General features: G+C 47.3%; 1 protein-coding gene and 1 long non-coding RNA gene across 5 annotated transcripts; one reads left to right on the top strand and one right to left on the bottom strand.

Moving 5' to 3' along the window:
• On the bottom strand, positions 1-2,830 carry LOC141513814 (uncharacterized). Its single transcript, XR_012475888.1, has 2 exons — positions 1,941-2,830; positions 1-1,068 (listed from the first exon to the last, which is right to left on the bottom strand). It is a non-coding gene; the product is annotated as an uncharacterized LOC141513814 (long non-coding RNA).
• A 946-nt stretch (positions 2,831-3,776) lies between these two features.
• MSL1 (MSL complex subunit 1) lies at positions 3,777-17,512 on the top strand. 4 transcript variants are annotated; one of them, XM_074223995.1, is made up of 10 exons: positions 5,716-5,883; positions 6,030-6,112; positions 7,181-7,404; positions 8,669-9,051; positions 10,963-11,010; positions 11,410-11,474; positions 12,672-12,739; positions 13,546-13,670; positions 13,813-13,885; positions 14,694-17,505. In XM_074223995.1, exons 3-10 carry the CDS (start codon positions 7,202-7,204, stop codon positions 14,782-14,784), a joined length of 1,056 nt encoding a protein of 351 aa, XP_074080096.1. In that variant the 5' UTR covers positions 5,716-5,883; positions 6,030-6,112; positions 7,181-7,201; the 3' UTR covers positions 14,785-17,505. The 4 variants fall into 4 exon arrangements, with proteins under 4 accessions (XP_074080092.1, XP_074080093.1, XP_074080096.1 ...); XM_074223994.1 differs by having other exon boundaries at positions 6,030-6,155; XM_074223991.1 differs by lacking the exons at positions 5,716-5,883; positions 6,030-6,112 and adding an exon at positions 3,777-4,627 and having other exon boundaries at positions 14,694-17,512.
• The last annotated feature ends 819 nt before the right edge of the window (positions 17,513-18,331 follow it).

Below are 18,331 nucleotides of genomic sequence, written 5' to 3'. Positions count from 1 at the left end.
TCAAATTGTCTCTTAAATTTATTACCTATAAATTGCCATAAACAAATAATTTAGATTCTGAGCCTCACTTTCCTTATCCGAGACCCAAATGAAGTTATATACAGTGGTTTTTAAAAGCCTTAACAGTTACACACACATGACCTATATCACAGTCTGGGGTGCTTACCTCAGTCTCTTTTCCACCACACTCCAATTCACAATTTCTCAGTTCCAAGCTCACTATCAAAATCTTGCCTTTCTCTCCCTGTATAGTCTTCCCTGTACATTCACAATGGGGATAGTGGGGGAAAGCCCCATTTAGGAGTTCCTGGAGGAAGTCCCCAATCCCCCTGCTCTGTCTCTCCTCCCACTGGGGTCTTTCTGTCTTGACAAACCTATTATGCAGTTATTTGTCCTTCAGTCTATCCTTTCCCCTCCCCTCAGGATCAATCTCAGTTTCCTAGAGTTAGAAAGGGAAGGAAGCAGGACTGTTAACAGTGAAGTCTTGGTTTCTAAGCTAATATGAGAAGAATCATTTCTAGAGTTTTTTCCCTCCTGGTGTGATAGGAGAGGATGAATGCTTTATTCCAAGGATCCTCTTCATAACTAGGGAACTGGGCTCTTAGCTGGTTCCTGAAGATGGCCCAGTACTCTACTAACACCCTGTGATATCTGGAGGGAGGAGCCAAAGCTTCTTTACAGTTTCTTTTTTCCCAGAATGGCTGTTTCTGATGCTACCCTGAATCCTCCCATTTGGGTTGTGCAATTCTTTAAGTGACTAATTGGAAAGCTATGTTGGCCTGAAACCACTGAAGAAACATAGAAGCTGCTTCATCCTATATTGCACCTCAGCCCCTGAACAGAACCTCCTGAGCTTTCCCACATTCACCCTGAAGAGGGCAGTTGTGCCCAGCCATTGGGTGGTGCCAACAATCCTGGGGAGGCTGGTTAACAAAACAACAGTCACGTGTTTGAGGGGGGGTGCCCGAAAGGGCTGCTGGGACAGGGAAGGGAGGCCCACGTGGGGTGGGCAGAGCCAAGGGAAGGCTTTGGCGGGGTTGCCAGCAGTAGAAAATATCCAAACTTGAGCTGTTCAGGAAAAAAAAAAGAAAGAAAAGCAGTAGGGAGGAGGGCCTCCTGGTTACAGTAAAGAGGCCCCTACAGGGGAAAAAAGGGGAAAGGGATAGGGGGGAGGCTCCTTAACTCATACATCCATCCATAGGTTGTAGACACTTGGAATGCTGGGCAGGATTTCTGCATGAAAGCACCCTGCAGATTAGAACTTCATCAACCTAACCTCATCCCTAAGGTCCAGGTTGAGGGATGGGGGTAGGGAGAAATATCCTCCACTAACATTTGATTTTTCTGCCATGTGGCAAAGGTGGTATTGGTCAGATGCCAACCACTTCACTGTAGTCTTTATTTATCTTTCCAAGAGCCTCAGGAAACCCACATTGATGAATCCCCTGTCCTGGTGAGCAGCCAAAATGTCTCCTCTCCTGATTAAGCCCAGCCTTGCTCCAGGAAGCCAAGGGGAAACCAAGTCCAGAGAAATTAGTGCCAGACCTGGGGTGGAGCACTATTGACTCCCTATCCTAGGCTCAGAGGCACTTTCTTCTCTAATACAAAGAACAAAAGCATGTTAGCAGTAAACTTGTCCATCAAAAAGCCAAGGGGAATAGGATTTAGAGCTTTAAAATGGTCTTAAGAATTTGTATTTAATGAATGAATAGGTGAGATTAGATGAGAATGCCCATTGTTTCCTTAAAAAAAAAAGAGGTCTTGGGGAGCTAATTTTACAGGGTCCTTAAACTATTTTTCTTGAGTTTTTCTGCTGTCAGCCCCATTTTTCTCCCCCTGGAAAGATCTTCGGGTACCCACTTCTTTTGGTCTCCAGGGTCAGCCATTGCACAGAACTCAGTGGTTTGACTTCAGGGATTGTCTGACTACAGAATACCTACTTCAAGGCCCCTGCTGGTTCATCCTGCTCCTGCAGTGTCCTGAGTGTAAGACTTTTCAGAGCCAAAAAATTTCCAGCTGGGGGATTTTTAGAGGAGATGCATGTTGGTTTACAGGAAGGAAACCTAAATGGAAACAGGATTGTCTGAGTTAATACCTTGACGAGGACCCATGACTCGAGAATACTTTGGGGAAGAAGAGTCCTGAGCTAATATAGAGTTAAATTTTCAATCGCAGGGAGCCTTCTGGGGGAGTGCTGGTCACTGGGAGGGCTCCTTGTTTAGATCCAGCGGCTTAAACCTTCCGAGTGTTTCATGCCTGCGAGATGGGGGAAGGGCTTTAATTAGAAGATTTTAAGATGTAGCAAAGGTTCTTATCCCCCCCCCCCCACACACACACCTCAGGTGGGGCTCAGGAAACAAGGGAGAAAAACATTCTAGTGCAATCTCTGGATGATTCGCCCACCCCCTTCTCCCACCCCCAGGGAGATAGGAATCCTGTGAGAAATAGGAAAAGGGGGAACAGAGTTCCCAAGGACGGTTAAAAAAGAAAAGGAGAGGCTAGAGAACTTGCTTGGTAGGGACATGATTGAATCGGGAAGATAATGGGAGTAGGACTCCTATCCAACCAAAAAAAAAAGTCCAAGATGGCAAATTTTTTTAAAAACACCAACCCCTCCCCAAATCCTGTGTGGGCATTTCTAGGACACCTTGAGCGCTTTAAGAGCCTTTCCGAAGAGGCTGGGGGTGGCTGTTAGAAATGGCAGTTGAGGATGGGCAGTTGGGAGTTGGGAGCATCCCGCTGGGAGACTGGGATGACAACTGCCACCCCCACCCCCAGGAGAGCCTGGGTCTTCCTGTGGGAGAAGCCTCCATCGGACTCCCTCCCCCCGCCCCACCTTGTTTTGGGAACAAATGGCCCCGGGCCGGAGCGGCCCCCGCCGGCCGCGGCAGGAGCGGGGGGGGGGGGGGGGGGGGGGGGGGGGCCCGCCGGGCTGCCCCCGGCCCACTCTGCACCGGGCGGGCGGGCGCTCGGGCCCCACGGGCGGAGCGGCCTGGCCGCGCCCCCTCCCCGGCCTCGGACCCCCGCTCCTTTCTTCCCCGCCTCCCCTTTCCCCAGGGCCCCCCTCCAAGCCTAATCCTCGGCGCCGCGGCCCCCTCCGTGGAGCTTTGTCCCGCCCCTGCCCGCTCGCCCCCTCCCCTGCGCGCCCCGAATGGCGGCTCCGGCCCCTTTCACAATAGCGCCCCCTCCTCTCGCCTCCCTCTTCCCTCCCTCCCGCGGCCCTCCCGGGCGCATGCGCCCTGCGCTCGGCGGCGGCGGCGGCGGCTCCGGCTCCAGGAGACTCCGTTTTTTTTAAAGGGAAACGCGAAGGCACCGGGGGGAGGGGGGGGCGGCGGCGGAGGGGGTGGGGACCCCCAGGCAGCGGAGACCCTCGGGGGGGAGGGGCGGCGGCGACGACCAACCCCCCCCCTGAGCGGCGGGCCCGGCCCGCACCCCCCTCCCGAGAGGGGGGGGGCATGGAGGCGCGGGGCGGCTGAGGCGAGCCCCAGGGCGGGGGGCCGGGGCCGGGCGGCGGCGGCGGCGGACTCTGGGGATGAGCCCGGGGGCGGCCGGGTGCGGGCTCCCGCCTCCCGGGCGCTGGCGGAGGCGGCGGCAGCGGCGGCGGCGGCGGCACAGCAGCGGCGGCGGGGCCCCCATGGGCGGGCGGCGCGCCCCAGCCGCGGCCTCCTCTCGTCTCGGGGGCGGGATGGCGCCCCGGCCCGGGGGCAGCAGCGCCAGCCGAGGCCCGGGGCCGCGCCGCTGAGCTCCGCGCCGCGCCCGCCCGGCCCAGCGCGCCCGCGCCCGCCTGCCCTCGCCCCCCGGCCCGGCCCAGCCCTGCCCGCGCCCTGCGCCCCGGGCCACCATGACCATGAGATCCGCCGTGTTCAAGGCGGCCGCGGCGCCCGCCGGCGCCACCCCCGAGCAGCAGCAGCAGCAGCCGCGGCTGGACTACGAGCGGGCGGCGGCGCTGGGCGGGCCCGAGGACGAGCCCGGGCCGCCCGAGGCCCAGCTTGTGGCCCGCCACCGTAAGCTCAAGGAGCCCGGGCCGCCCGTCGCCTCCTCCCAGGGGGGGAGCCCGGTGCCCTCCCCGGGCGGCGGCGGCGGCAAGGGCCGCGGCTTGGTGCTCCCGGCCGGGGCGGCCCCGGGCCAGCAGGAAGAGAGCTGGGGCGGCTCCGTGCCGCTGCCGTGCCCGCCCCCCGCCACCAAGCAGGCGGGCGTCGGCGGGGAGCCGGCCGCGGCCGGGGCGGGCTGCAGCCCGCGGCCCAAGTACCAGGCGGTGCTGCCGGGCCAGACCGGCTCGCAGGCGGCGGCGGCGGCGGCCGCGGACAAGGGCGGGGCCGCCCCCCCGGCCGCCACGGCCTCGGACTCGGCGGGACCCCCGCCGCTGCCCCCGGCCGGGCCGCCGCCCCTGCCGCCCGCCGCCGCCGCCGCCGCCGCCGCTGCCGCCGGGACCCTGGCGGCCTCGGAGGGGCGATGGAAGAGCGTGAGGAAGAGCCCCCTCGGGGGCGGCGGCGGCTCGGGCGCCAGCAGCCAGGCCGCCTGCCTGAAGCAGATCCTCCTGCTGCAGCTGGACCTCATCGAGCAGCAGCAGCAGCAGCTGCAGGCCAAGGAGAAGGAGATCGAGGAGCTCAAGGCCGAGAAGGATTCGGTACGGGACGGGTTAAGCGCGGCGGGGCCGCCGGGGAGCGCTGCGCATGCTCCCCGGAGGAGGGGGGTGGGCGCGGGTCAGAGGGCATGGCATGGTTAGGGGCGGCGGGGGGCCGCGGGCCGGCCGGAGTCCACTTTGGGGGGCGGCGGGGCCGCGGCGGCGGGGGCGATGCGCATGTGTCTCCGGGGTGAAAGGGCAGGGGCACGGTGTAGCGGGAAGCGAAGCTTTGCGCATTAAGGGGTTAAAACGGTAGCTCCGGGGGCCGGAGATGCCGGGGAGAAAAAGGGGTCCCGGGCCGCCCGGAGGTGAAGCCCTCGCCGGGGGGCACGCGCAGAAAGGCGCCGGGGGGTGCCTGATGCGGGGCTTGCGAGGAAGGGGTTAACTTAAAGGGCTCCTTGTGGGGGAGGGAGGCGGCAGCTGCTGCTCCAACCACTGCAGCAACATCCCTAGGCAGGAGGGGGAACTGGCTCTTTTGTGGCAGGAGCACTAGGGGTGACATGCAGCCGAACCCCACTTTAGAGAGGAAAGGGAATGCTAGGGAGCGCATTCCTTGCCTTGGGTTCCGGGGTGGGGGGGGTCTGTAGTGGGAACCCAAGCTATGAGAAAAACACACCCACACAGAAGACCCCCTCTTTGGAGCTGGAGTAGTGGCTGCTCGAGACAGGAGGGGGTCTCCGTAGGACACTGTTAGAAGAGAGCATGTTGAATGTATCAGGAAAAAAAAAAGCAAAATTCTCCTTTTAGGAATTTTAGAATAATTTTTAAATGGTTTAATATGTTGTCTTTTTCTTGGAGGAAAAGAATATCCAGCGCTATTTTAATAATTGGTAATTGAAGATGCATCCATTTTAAAGACTATTCCATCACCTTGAAATGTCGCAAAAGCAGTGGGGTACCATGGTCTACTCCCCATAACCTGAGGCGTTGCAGCTGCCTAAAAATAAACCTGTTCCCTATTTCTACACTTGTCGTGTTCGGGCTGCAGTGGACCTTTTTTTTTTTTTTTTTTTTTTTTTTTGGCTTTGTGTGCGCCAGGGGATGAGCAAGGGGAGCAGAGTGGCATTGCCGTTTTGTTTGCTTTCCAAATGATTCGGATCAGGCGGCAGTCAAACCTTTTATTCGAGGGTGCAGTCTGCAAGGTGGGATGGGAGCTGGGACAGGTCTCCTCAAAACATTTCATGGTGTTGATTTGTGGAAGTTACCCAACATGGAGGTGGCCCTGCTCTGCTACTGTACTGCAGTCAAAGGGTGTGATGGTACTGTAATTACAACACATCCTATCCTTACGTGAGGGACTTGGAGGGGAGGGGGGCTGGACGGGAGGAGGGGGGAAGAGGAGAAATCAAGGAAATGTCACCCACAAACCGTGGTTAAGTAACGTTAAGGCTGTGACTCAAAACAGATACCAGGAGATGAATTGAGAGTTATGGCTGACACTGGGGGGCCCTTTCTGCTGATTGTCGAGGTCTCTGCTCAGTTCCTGAGGTAATGGTCCCTACGAACTGCTCTCCTAGGCAGAAAGAGTGGGGTGAGTTGAGGATAAAAGAGTGTCAGTCTTAACTTGGCGTTCACTGCTTCTGTTGTGTATTGCAGTCTTAGCGTTGCTTAAGCTTCTTTCTCTTATTCCATTTTTGTTGGCCTCTGAACTGCAATCTTTGCAGCTGAATGGGTATAATGGAGGTAGCACTGATTACTGTCTAACGAAAAGGAAATTCTTGTTTCAGGTTATGAATTGAATGGTTGACATCTTTTCTCCAAAGATTTTAATTTTGAAGTATTGGAATGGTAGTCAAGGCCTCCATCCTTTTTTTTTTTATTTTGATTGTTTCATTTTTCTTACTCCTTTATATTTTTCCTTCTTTTTTGGATGGGGGTGGGAATTATCCTGATTCTTATCCTACATAAAAGTCATTTATGACAATTGACCTCAAATGCAGAGGTTACATGCAGGATTTCCCTCACATGATCATTGGGATTTTAAGGACCTGATTTCTTTCCCAGATCCTTCAAATGGAGGACTCCTTGTTTTCCAGATAGTTTTTCAGTAGCAGTGAGGTCCACAGAGTGGCACCTTCTGTTGTGAGCTCTTAGTTCATGCATAGCATGCCATTTGGACCTTGGCTTTACATCTGAGGTTTTGGGAAGGTACAATTTAGAACAATGAAGGTGTAAGGGGTGGGGTCTGGGGAAATTTGGGACCTGCCAAAAGATGAGTTCTGAAAACTCCATTGATGAGTTGGGGCTGTTTTATTGGCAACACGAGATCAGAACATTGAAGGAAAAGGTATGTCTTTGGGAGGCATCTTCTATCAGAACCATGAGGTGTATCCTATATTCATTGTGCATCCTATTTAACCTCCGGTTAATGGTGTACCTTCTCTTCTATATCATGTCTTTCGAGGAGAATTCTCCAAACTGATGTTTGTCTGCTAATGAAAAATTAGTTGAATCTGAAAGGGAAGGGAGAATAAATTATTTTCCCTTCCAAATAGGGCTGTGGACCTGTGCTTAGTCTTTATATTAAGTCTATGGTTTGTAACTTTGCATTTTCAGCTCCTTGCTCGGATTGAACGTATGGAAAGACGAATGCAGCTGGTGAAGAAGGATAACGAGAAAGAGAGGCACAGGTTGCTTCAAGGCTATGAGACTGAAGACCGGGAGGAGCCTGAACTATCTGAGAAGATTGAGCTGGAGTGCCAGACTGAACTCTCAGAGACATCCCAGGCCCTGCCACCGAAACCTTTCTCATGTGGACGGAGTGGGAAGGGACACAAAAGGTAACCCAGCAGTCTTTCCCAGGACTGCAGGCCTGGGACAAGGGCTTCTGCCTTCCGGGAGACCTGCCCCTATGGGGAGGAGACTCTCAAACAGGTTTTGGAGGGGGCTCACTTGAGATACTCCTTCAGCACATCCCAACAGTCAGGTCAGCCAGGGTTGGAGTTGTCTTTTGTGCACCTGAGCTCTGCCAAGCATGTGGGGATATTAACAGAAGCCCCAGAGACAAACATGACAGAACAGAGCCCTGGGGTCAGATGTGGTCTCAGAGAGTCACCTGCTGGGTGACTCACGTCAAGTCACTTTCCCTTTCTATATCAGTTTACTTATCTGTAAAAGGAGGACAAAAATAGTCCCTACCTCCCAGGTCTGCTGTGAGGATCAAGTGGGCTAATAATTGGGAAGTGCTGAGCACAGGGCCTGGCTCCTGGATGGTGCTATTTAATTACCATTATCTCACACACAGGAGAGGCCAGTTCAGTTATCTCCAAGTGCTAGAAAGGGTGGGGCAGAGCCTCAGTCCTCTAGTAATGCCAAGATCTCTGAAATCAGAAGGGGGGGGACACCAAAGACTCCCTGAGTTCCCTCCAGTCCAGATGCCCTGGGGTTGCGGCTCTGCCACTTGTTGCGGTGAGCAGAGGCCTGGTGACTGGATAGTCTTTGGAGGAAGTGTTGAGAATTAGATTGAGGCATACAGAAAAGGATGAGGAAGAGAATGAGCCTGTAAGTGTCTCAGGAGCATAACAGTGGAAGTCTATGTTGGAGAGGAGTGGGGACTCTGAATCATGGGGCTGGATATTAGGGAGAGCTGACTGTCAGGCTATCGAGTTTGGATCTATTAAGTAGGACAGAGCTATTCTAAGTTAAGGCAGTGGAACTTAGCGAATAAAGTGCTAGACTTGAGGGATCTGTTCTTCAACTGGGCTCTTTTTCTTCCTCAGAGACAGTTAACTAGCGGTGTTACTCTGGGTAAATAATCTTTCTAGACCTCAGTTTTCCTACCCGAAATGCAGGCCTTGCACTAGATGACCCATTCTTGTTTTAAATCTAAGATTTGAATAAAACTAAGGGAGGAGTCTGTGGTTGCTTGTCATTCTTGGATTCTACAAATGGTTTTAAGAATTGATACCAATATCTGCGTTGGGAAGATAAGCGTCTAAACTCTGTTCATTTGGGAGACAAATGGGGCTAAAGTTCTCATCCCTTTGGTCAAATTTCATTCAGAAATCATTACATTGGGTTTATATCTTTCCTTTTTTTCAATAGGAAATCCTCATTTGGAAGTACAGAGAGAAAGACCCCTGTCAAAAAGCTGGCTGCTGAATTTTCAAAAGTCAAAACAAAAACTCCTAAGCACTCTCCTGTTAAAGAGGAACCCTGTGGCTCCTTAGCTGAAACTGTGTGTAGACGTGAACTGAGGAGCCAAGAGACTCCAGAAAAACCCCGGTCTTCAGTGGACAACCCCCCAAAACTCTCTGTCTCCCAGAAGGCCCCCAGCACTCACCCCAAGGAGAAAGCCTTCACAAGCGAACTAGAAGAATTGCCGTACCTTTCCACCACAGAAATGTACTTGTGTCGTTGGCACCAGCCTCCCCCATCGCCATTACCATTACGGGAACCCTCTCCAAAGAAGGAGGAGACTGTAGCAAGTAAGGCATAGCGAACACTTGCTCTTATACCCTAGTGGTGGCGGTCAAGCTAACTCGTGTGAAAGTGCCATTGGCATTTTTTCAAAGGTACAATCAATAAAGCAGCGTTCTGTCAAGAATGTGTAAATTAACAGCCAGAGACAGACACTGTGCAGGCATTGCAAATAGGTGGAATTACTGACAAATGTACTCAATGTATTTGCCTGCTTACAACCCTGGGAGATGTGTTTGCCTGTAAGTTGCTTCTCACATGAGCACCTGACTTGGGGATGTAGTCTCCAGAAACTTGCATGCTCTCTGAGAAATGTGGGGTTTTCTGTGCTCTGAAATGCATAGAATTTAGATTTTGCCTTGCATAACTGTTTCTGCAATTGATATTTATGTAAAGCCTCGGAGGCTGGCCTTTGGGTGCTCTCAGGGACTAAAGAGTATTTTAAGGGTGGGGAGACAATTTGGGTGGGGAGGTTCACAATTGGGTTTTCCCACTTTGACTATAAAAACACTTGTATCTCACTCTCGGTCTGAGGGGACAAGAGGTATCCCCTAAAGACCAGCAGCTCCACTTTTTCTTAATATATTTTATAAAAGGTCTAAAATGTGAAGAACTTAATTTGATTTCAGGTAGCCTATTGGTTGTTGATATATTTAAATAAAAATGAAACAATAAGGACTCTTGGGGGTATCTGAGATATTGGGAGGGTGGGAGGAGCAGTACCTTGATCATCTCTCCCTTCTGCATGGATTTCCCTGCAGAGATGCTTTCATACCACCCATGCCAATCCGAAACTTGAATGCCCCTTCAGTCATGTCATTTGAGACTCTTAGTCACTGTGGGTGCTCCAGGTTTGTGGGGAAACCTTGTGGAATAGAGTGGCAGCCTTGAGTATGCTGTTGGGCTTTGTTCCTGGCAGTGATGGGGATGAGAACATTACAGAAAGGAAAGTGCAGTCTCCAGACTTTGCCTTAGTGGTGAAATTGAAATGGTGGAGAGAGATTGCTCTCGAATTTCACTGGGTCTCTGAATTTAAGTGGATGGGGGAAGGCTAGGCCAGAATCCTGAATTAGGTCCTTGTTGGTTCAATCAAATGAACAGGTTCATCCTTTTTTTGCTTTACTTTGCTGCTGTAGCAACACCATATAACAAATTAAAGAAAAATGAGGGAGCAGTTCCCTATCCAGTCTGGATGTGCTGGAGGAGCTTTTCTTTCTTCTTGACTGCTTTTGAAAACCAGACTTAAATTCTAAACCATTTCCTTGAGATTATGGGGGGGAAGAAGGAACTGAAAGCTTGATTTGGGGACACCTGAATCCATTGAAGAGAAAACTGTGAGAATATACATATATATATATATATGTATATATATATATATATATATATGTGAATCCTTATTCTTGATGATCCTATTTCAGGTGAAAATCTCAGTGGTTTCTTCCAGGGTTTCTGTGCCTGTTGTTCAGGCTAGATCAGTCAAGGTGTAGTCTATGTGAAGGGGAAGGGTGGGTTATTATTAAGTTATTATTATTAAAAAAAAACAAAAAATCTTTAAGTTTTAAGAATACCAGTCTTGTATTTGAAAATAGGGTCAACTCTTACTCACCTGCCATGTTCTGAGTTTAGGGTTTTATATCCTTGGCCATCAACTGTTGCAAAGAAACCACCCTAAATAATGAAGAGAAAGAAGAAATCTCAGTGTAAATGGTGGTGGGCTTATTTTCCCTCTTTTTCTTCTCCCCCCCCCTTCTTAAGAAAGAGAGAATTTTTCCCCACCCACCTCCCCACCCTTCCTAAAAAAAAACTTATTAGAAAAAACTTCCAAATCTCTTTACTGTTTATTTCTTTCCTCCATTTTGGGTGTGGGCTTTTTTTTTTCCTTTTACACTGAGATTCTTCTTCTTTCCTGCATTATTTAGGATGTCTGATGCCATCAAGTGTTGCAGGAGAAACTTCAGTCTTGGCTGGTGAGTAGAATAGGAATTTTGCTGGCTGGGGCTTTGGGGGGATGCTGGCAAGCTGGGAGATGTAAGGGAGCTGTATTCCTCATCCTTTCACTTTGGGATAGTAAGGCTCTTTAATGGAAAAAGTTTCAAAATTTCAGTTCTTTTTCAGGAACCACAATTCTATTTTATGAGGAGATAGTTGTGGGCTTAGTTTTTTTGTGAGATTCTTAGTTGGTCAGACAACCAAATTTTTAGGTTCTTATATATCATAGCAAGCACTGATTTTGCCTCTAGGAAAGTCTACCTGGTATCGCCTGCTAACTGTTTTGTTGAGGTGGCTTTTCATAGCAAATAAAAGGTGGTTTTTATATGACTCTGAATTTATGGATCTTTCTTTTCCCTCCTTTTTTTTCCCCCCAGTTCCTTCTTGGAGGGACCACACTGTAGAGCCTCTGAGAGATCCAAATCCTTCAGAGCTCTTGGAGGTAGGTATCAAGAAGCAATTGATGTAGGAAGAGTGGGGAGAAAATGTGGGTATATATGTTGATTAATTTTCATGGTCCATGTGGTTTTCCAATGGGTTAGAGTATTATGCTTGGAAGAAATCTAAGAGATCATCTAGCACAACTCATTCTGTTTAATTTTCTTAGAAATAGGGAAAGAGACGGGCCTCAGACGAAGCTCCCTCTGGCAGTGCAAGTGGGCATTTTATTTACCACTTGTGGTCATTGTTGCCTAGAGCACTCCTGAGAGTGTGACTTCTCAGGGTGGCGTGACCAGATCAGTGAATGTTAGAGAAAGGATTTGAACCCAGGTCTTTCTAGCTTCAAGGAGAGCTTTTGAGCCCTTTCACTACACTCATATTCTCAAGGGCTTTTGTTTGCGCACCCTTCATCTTGCCAGAACTAACACAGATGGTAAAGTCATAATAGTATACAGAGTGATTTCTTCTGCAGCACTCTGCAGTGGTTCCCCCTGCCTTATTCCTGAGAGGAGAGAGGGCATATTTCATCATTCATTCCTTAGGATTCAAACCCCTTATGCAGAGGAGGAAGCTGAAGCCCTTAAGGGGGAAAGTGACTGACTTCTGAGGACACATAGCTAGTTAGTAGTTTGAAATGGAACCTCATGGCAAAGGCAGGCATCATTGCTAGCAGAGAAGTTGACTTTCCACCACTTAACAGAATTTAGGATTGCTATGAGCAAGTTTGATTATTGGAGTTTCCATATCTGTTTTATAGTAAGAGTATTGGGCTTCCTCCTTAACCCTCCATGGTAGCTAGCTCAGAGTAGCAACAGCAGCTGAGAAAATCTAGAATCTAAAAGCCCAGGCAGAAATAGGTACAAAACTTAGATTACAATTAACCATTACTTCCCTATATTGGATGTAGGTGTGTTAGCCCATCTAGTTCCTCCTCATCCTATTACAGCCCTCAGACTTGAACAATGATATCTACTTTAGTCCAAATAATATTTTATGTGCCTTTCAGAGAAATGGCTTATGGACTATTTCAGTTAATAGGAGTCTCTTTCCAAATGGGAATGCCTATGTGTGGGAGAGACTTAACGTGTGGAAGGAATGAGCTTTATTCCATCATCAAGAAGATCATACCCTGATGATGGGGAGAGGAAATGGACATCACCTGTTAGGAGAGAGCTTAATGCTTACTTTGTCTACACAGAACCTAGATGACAGTGTGTTTTCAAAGCGGCATGCAAAACTGGAGCTGGATGAGAAGAGAAGGAAAAGGTAAGGCCCATGACAGCCAATCTGGGGATAGGCCAACCCTGGGATCCTGAGTTGCCTCTTTCATTCTGAACAGTCACTCACACAATTAAGCTATCCTACCTACCAGTTTTCCATGAGTTGGAAGCCTGATTTTGAAACCTAGGTCAACCTAGGTTAGCTTCTTCCTTTCCTCAGTTCTTTCCTTATTCGACTCTTCAGGCAAGGATATAGTGGGGGGAAAAAAATGGCAATGACAGATGGGCATAGTGAGGGACACTTATTTAATTTGTGGGGGGATGACACTTTTATATAATTTTAATAAACACATAAGTCAAAGCCAGAAAATTGTGGTCTTTATGGCTCTTAGATATTTATTTTGTGATGTCTCTTCATATGTGTTACAGTGAAATCTCCCAATAACCTTTTGGCAAAAAGTAGTGTAGTTTTAGAACATGTGACATTTATATAGTGCTCAAAAATTTGTAAAGCATTTTTGAATATGTTCTTTTCCTTGAGCTTCACTAGAACTCTGTGAGAACTACAGGCATTCCTCCCCTATTTCACAAGTAAGGAAACTGAGGTTGGGAAAGGTTGAGTGACTTACTCCTAATAGTCAGTGCAGGAGCCAGCAGTTAAGCTCAAATCTTGATGACTTCCCTGAACTCTCACCCCCTCTTTCCCCCCACTGTGTTTCACTCTCCTGTGTGGAGAGGGCCCCACATTTTTATGCATAGGGATGGAATTTTCAGACTTTCTTGCCTAGGGCATACAGATGCCTTGAGCCAGCTCTGGTTTTCAGTAGCAGATTTGTTTGTTTTTTTTTCTAGATGGGATATTCAGAGGATCAGGGAACAAAGAATTTTACAGCGACTGCAGCTCAGAATGTATAAAAAGAAAGGAATTCAGGAATCTGAGCCTGAGGTTACCTCATTTTTCCCTGAGCCAGATGATGGTAAGTTCTATCTACTCAATGGCATGTCTTGCATTAAGAACAGGCTTAAAGAACTCTGGGGTTACAGCATGCCTGGGTCTGTGGAAAAACTAGAGATGTCATAGTGCTAACTAAGAAGGTTCCATTTTTTTTCCCCCCATAGTTGAAAGTTTGCTGATTACCCCCTTCTTGCCTGTTGTAGCATTTGGACGACCTTTACCAAAATTGACCCCACAGTAAGTACCAGACTTTGTTTTCTTTCCTCTTTTAAAGTTTTACTGATTCCTCTTGTATATCACAGTTATTTTATATCCCCCCCCACCTTCCACTACTCCCCACTCTCACATTTCCTTATAACAATGCAAAATAATTAAGCAAAAAACCTAGCAGAATAATAATAATCTTGACACTCTATGTAGCATTCCATATTGTGACCCTTTGCATCCTTACCAAGAGGAAGGAAGTATATTTCTACCATCTGTCCTCCTAGATCATGAGTGTTTATTGTGGTCACTTATTTGCTTACTTTTTGTGTTGTTTTATGTTGGTGTGATTATTTTATTTAGGGGTTCAGGGCTCTTTCTACCTTCTCTGTTCTGTTCTAGTTCATACAAATTTTCCCATGTTTCTTCACATTCATCCCATGGTGCAGTAATATTCAGTTTCATCAACATGAAGCACAGTATGTCCTCCCACTCCTCACTTGATGGACACCTACTTTATTTCCAGTTTTTTGCTATCCTGGAAAAGGGATCCAAGTTTCCCTTTTTTTTCAGCTTAGATAGCCCAGCTTTCCTATATTCTTCTCAAAATCCTAATGAGATACAAGGTAGGTCAAAGAGCCATGAATCTTCTCTTAGAAATTGTCCATTAGAATGGTAGAATTCCTGAGAATGAGCATTAGAAGAATTGAATTAGAAATAGAAACTCCATTTACTTTGCTACACCATGCCTGGGAAGCAGAAGTCAGGGCTTGGTGTGGCTCAAGTCCTGTCCTGAATCTCTTTCTCAGTGCTGTCAGTTGATTTTTGCTATTTTTGCTAGGAATTTTGAGCTGCCCTGGTTGGATGAGCGCAGCCGCTGCAGGCTGGAGATCCAGAAAAAGCAGACACCTCACAGGACGTGTAGGAAATAGCTGTGCTGGCGAGAGACCTTTCTCTTCAGATGGTTGTAGCCTGCCATTCTCAGAGAATGGCCGAGACCTGTATATGTGACCTGATTACCCGAACCCTGTGTTCTCCTATCTATTATCACTCACTGAAAATGCCCTTACGTGCTTCCTTTGAGTTTGGGTGTTTTTGTTTTTGTTTTGTCATTCTGTTTTCACAAAAACTCCTTCGTTGGGCTAATTTTGGGGATGGGGTTTTGTTCTTTCCCATTTTATTTTTGGGAATGAGTTCTTGAGTCAAATCCACAAGGCCCTTTCTGGCTGGAAGCTTCAAAGGGTCCTGTATTTGACTTAAAGTGGTCACTAGATATTCTTGGTGAGCTAAACTTTGCCTAGAAAAGATGTATATTAGAGTTCAGTGGCATTGGGCAAGGTGGTCTTGATCCACTCAAAAATGGCTCAATGTTATCTTAACAGCCAAATGAAGAATGGACAGTAAGATGATAGTAGGCCCTGCTCACTGAGTAGAAAGAGGTCTGAGGAGCTAGTGGCCTTATTAGACGAGGATCCTCTTAAAGTATTCTGTGATTTATCCTCACAGCAGTGGACAAGGGGAAGTTTAGCTAGGGTTCTTTTCTTGGTTTAGTAAATAAATTGAGTCCCATTCCATTTCCCTCTTCCTCCCCCTCCTCTCAGTCCTCCTCAAAAGCCTTTGTGTCTTGTGAGTGGTAAAGAGAATGGGCTCTTAATTTCATTTACTTGCCCTCCTGACCCTCATGGTGTAATCTGATAAAACCCGGTAGCCTGAATAACATGGCATTTGAGATGTCCGTGTGTCAAATCACTTCTGAAGTATTCCTTATTGAGACTCTGTCCTTTTAGTTCTTGGTGGCGGGTTAAGATCTTGGGGGGGTGGGGGGAAAGAGGAGATGCTTCTATGTACTTCATTTGGCAGACAGATATGTCCGCATATTGATGTACTTGATAGAATATTCTTTGTGAAAATAGAATTCTACACGCACAATATTGGTTCCTTTTTTCCATTTTGTTTAAGTGTTTCAGGGTAGCACTCCCAGGCAACTGTATAAGAGACCTGTACTAGCTGGAGGGGAGGTAGAGTCAAGGCTTCAGCTTATAGGAATTGCATTTTGTTTTAGCCTTCAGGACTCTTGTGAGAATTGAGTTTCTAGTCTCTATGCAGTGAAGAGGGAAGGACATGGATCCTTAAAGGATATTTGCTGTACCTAAAACCATAAGCACTTTTTGGGGAGAAGTCAAAATAGAAGGTATGTGGCTAACCCCTTAGAGGAAAATAGAATAGGACACCAGTGTTGGAAGAGGAGAAAAGCTTCTTTACACTGTTTATCTTGTGAGGTGTTGGTCTGCATTCCTTGGGTTTGATTTTTTTTTTTTAAATGATTCTCCCAGCAGCACATACAGTATTCATGGAAGATCTTACAACTTTTATTCTCCTTTTGGTGGGTTGGAGTGAACTATGGTTTTTCCTCATTAACTCCTCCTGCTAAGGAGAAAGAATGATCTACAACTGACCCTAATAGTTTAATGCAGCAAGGTTATAGAAGGAAAATAGGACTCCTTCTCCTAGCTGCCCTCAGTCTTCAGATTCAAGAGGAGGAGGAGATCTCCAGAAAAACCAGTCCAGATTCTTTTTATGTACTTTTTCTTTGCTCATTTTCAATCCCTGTTTCCCAGGTGGTTTGGCTTCTCCTTCATTGTTTTCTGACATTGAAAAAGGAAGACTAGCCAAAGCCCCCTCTGCTTTTCTTTGTTGTTTCTCCCTGGCTTCTGTCATTGTTATTTTTGCTGAGACTCCTACTTTGGGGCCTGCTTCAATTGCTGGCTTGAAGCAAGTTGGACCTTCAGCTTGTGTCCTACCCAGGGGATTTGTCAGAATTCTGAATTCTAGCTAGTATAAGAGGAATCCCTGAGGTGCTATCTGACCAGGCAGAAGCTGTTCCTGCTCCCATGCTTCTCCCTGCCCTGCAGAGCCCTTGTTGTGTCTTGCCCCACTGGCAGACTTCTGCAGTTGTTTTCATTTTCACACATCCAGGTTTCCTGAGAAAAGGGTCAGAGTAGGCTAGCAGAGTACCAAAAGTTAAATTGACAGTGGGTGTTATTAGAGTGTGGGGAAAAAATAGTCTTATTTCTCCCTATATGGGATACAACACTGTGAAATTCAATCTTCAACTGAAGGCCCTGCAATTCTTTCCTATAACATAGTTCTTTGTTCTTAATATCTTGCTTTAACCAAGTTTAAGCTAGTGTTAATAAATTAAAAGTAAAGCAACTTGTCTGTCCACTTAAGCTTTTTTTTTGTTTTACACTCATTTCACACATTGTTGTCTGTGTTGTAATTCATACTTTTGATACCATTTCTGATGTGTAAAATTGGTTGTCTTGTAAATATCTTATAAAAATTCAATTGTAAATAAACTATTGTGGCTGTTAATTTTTTTGAATTTCTGCTTCAGTTTGTTAGATTTAACAGTGTTAATGGGGAGTATTAAACATTTCTGCCTGTATGTTTTAAAAAATTGAAAAAAATCATTTTTTTACAATAAAATAGAAAAAACAGCCATTGTTTTTCCCTGTTTGTACAAGAGTACGACTTCTACTGGCTGCTTGGGAGGCAGCTTATGTTTCATCTTCCTTGTCTTGTGTTCCTTTGTATATGAGTCTCATGTATTTATGTTTAAGATCACATCAGATTCCTTGACAGATGCAACCACAATAAACCACTGTTTGGTGACCTTCTGATTATTAATGTTGCCATTTGAGACCATTTAGGTATGTTCCTTAAAGATGTTCACTCTGGTATAAGGTCTAAATGGGATAGACCTGACTTCTAGAGGCTCCTATTTGCAGATGATGAGTTGACTGTATTAAGACTCAGAATATTTCAGTCTCAATAGTGAGACTCAAGAATATTTTAGTCTCAATAATTGAGATTTACAAATCCTCAAGAGTTGGGCCTATTATACATATGGAAACTAAGATGGCTGGAAAAATGCCCTTTGTCCACATTATAACTGGCCAGTTCCCAGGAGGATCTGTGTTGTGTTTGGGGGCTTTAAATAATCGATCCCAAATTTATACCCAGTGCAAAAAGCATATTATTTAAAAAATATGAATGTTTTTCCAGTGATGCTTTATGATTCTAAATCTAGGGACGCTATTCCCCAAAAGATAAATTGGAGGTGATTCAAATGGCAAAGAAACATTTGTTTTGACTCAGACCCTGTTGCAGTTTGGAACAAACTTGTAGACAAAACTCCCTCCACTGATCATCAGGATCAAATCATGTGAAAACTTGTTAAGTGCTGTAATCGGCAACTTCTAGTCAACTGTCGGGGAAAAAAAAGTGTGGAGGATCTGAATGCAGGTCTTCCAGACTCCAAGATTGGTCTTCTATCCTCTGTACACATTATCTCCAACTATGACCTAAAGAAGAGGCATAAAGACTATGCAGTAAATAATGGTCCTTAGGAGAAAGGGAAAATTGGATTAGTCTGGATAGACCCAGGCTGGGCCGGGCAAAGCCACCCACCAAGAA

The sequence above is a fragment of the Macrotis lagotis genome, chromosome 2 (assembly GCF_037893015.1).
Source record: "Macrotis lagotis isolate mMagLag1 chromosome 2, bilby.v1.9.chrom.fasta, whole genome shotgun sequence".
NCBI lineage: Eukaryota > Metazoa > Chordata > Mammalia > Peramelemorphia > Peramelidae > Macrotis > Macrotis lagotis.
Note: the sequence above shows the minus strand (reverse complement) of the source record. Positions and strands in the feature narration are given on the sequence as shown.

Bases quoted from the DNA above. Each gene is read 5' to 3' on its own strand.
- MSL1 (XM_074223991.1), top strand. From the start codon at position 3,842: ATGACCATGAGATCCGCCGTGTTCAAGGCGGCCGCGGCGCCCGCCGGC. The intron at 11,475-12,671 runs GTAGGTATCAAG...TTGTCTACACAG, and splicing joins ATCCTTCAGAGCTCTTGGAG to AACCTAGATGACAGTGTGTT. The intron at 13,671-13,812 runs GTAAGTTCTATC...TTCCCCCCATAG, and splicing joins TTTCCCTGAGCCAGATGATG to TTGAAAGTTTGCTGATTACC.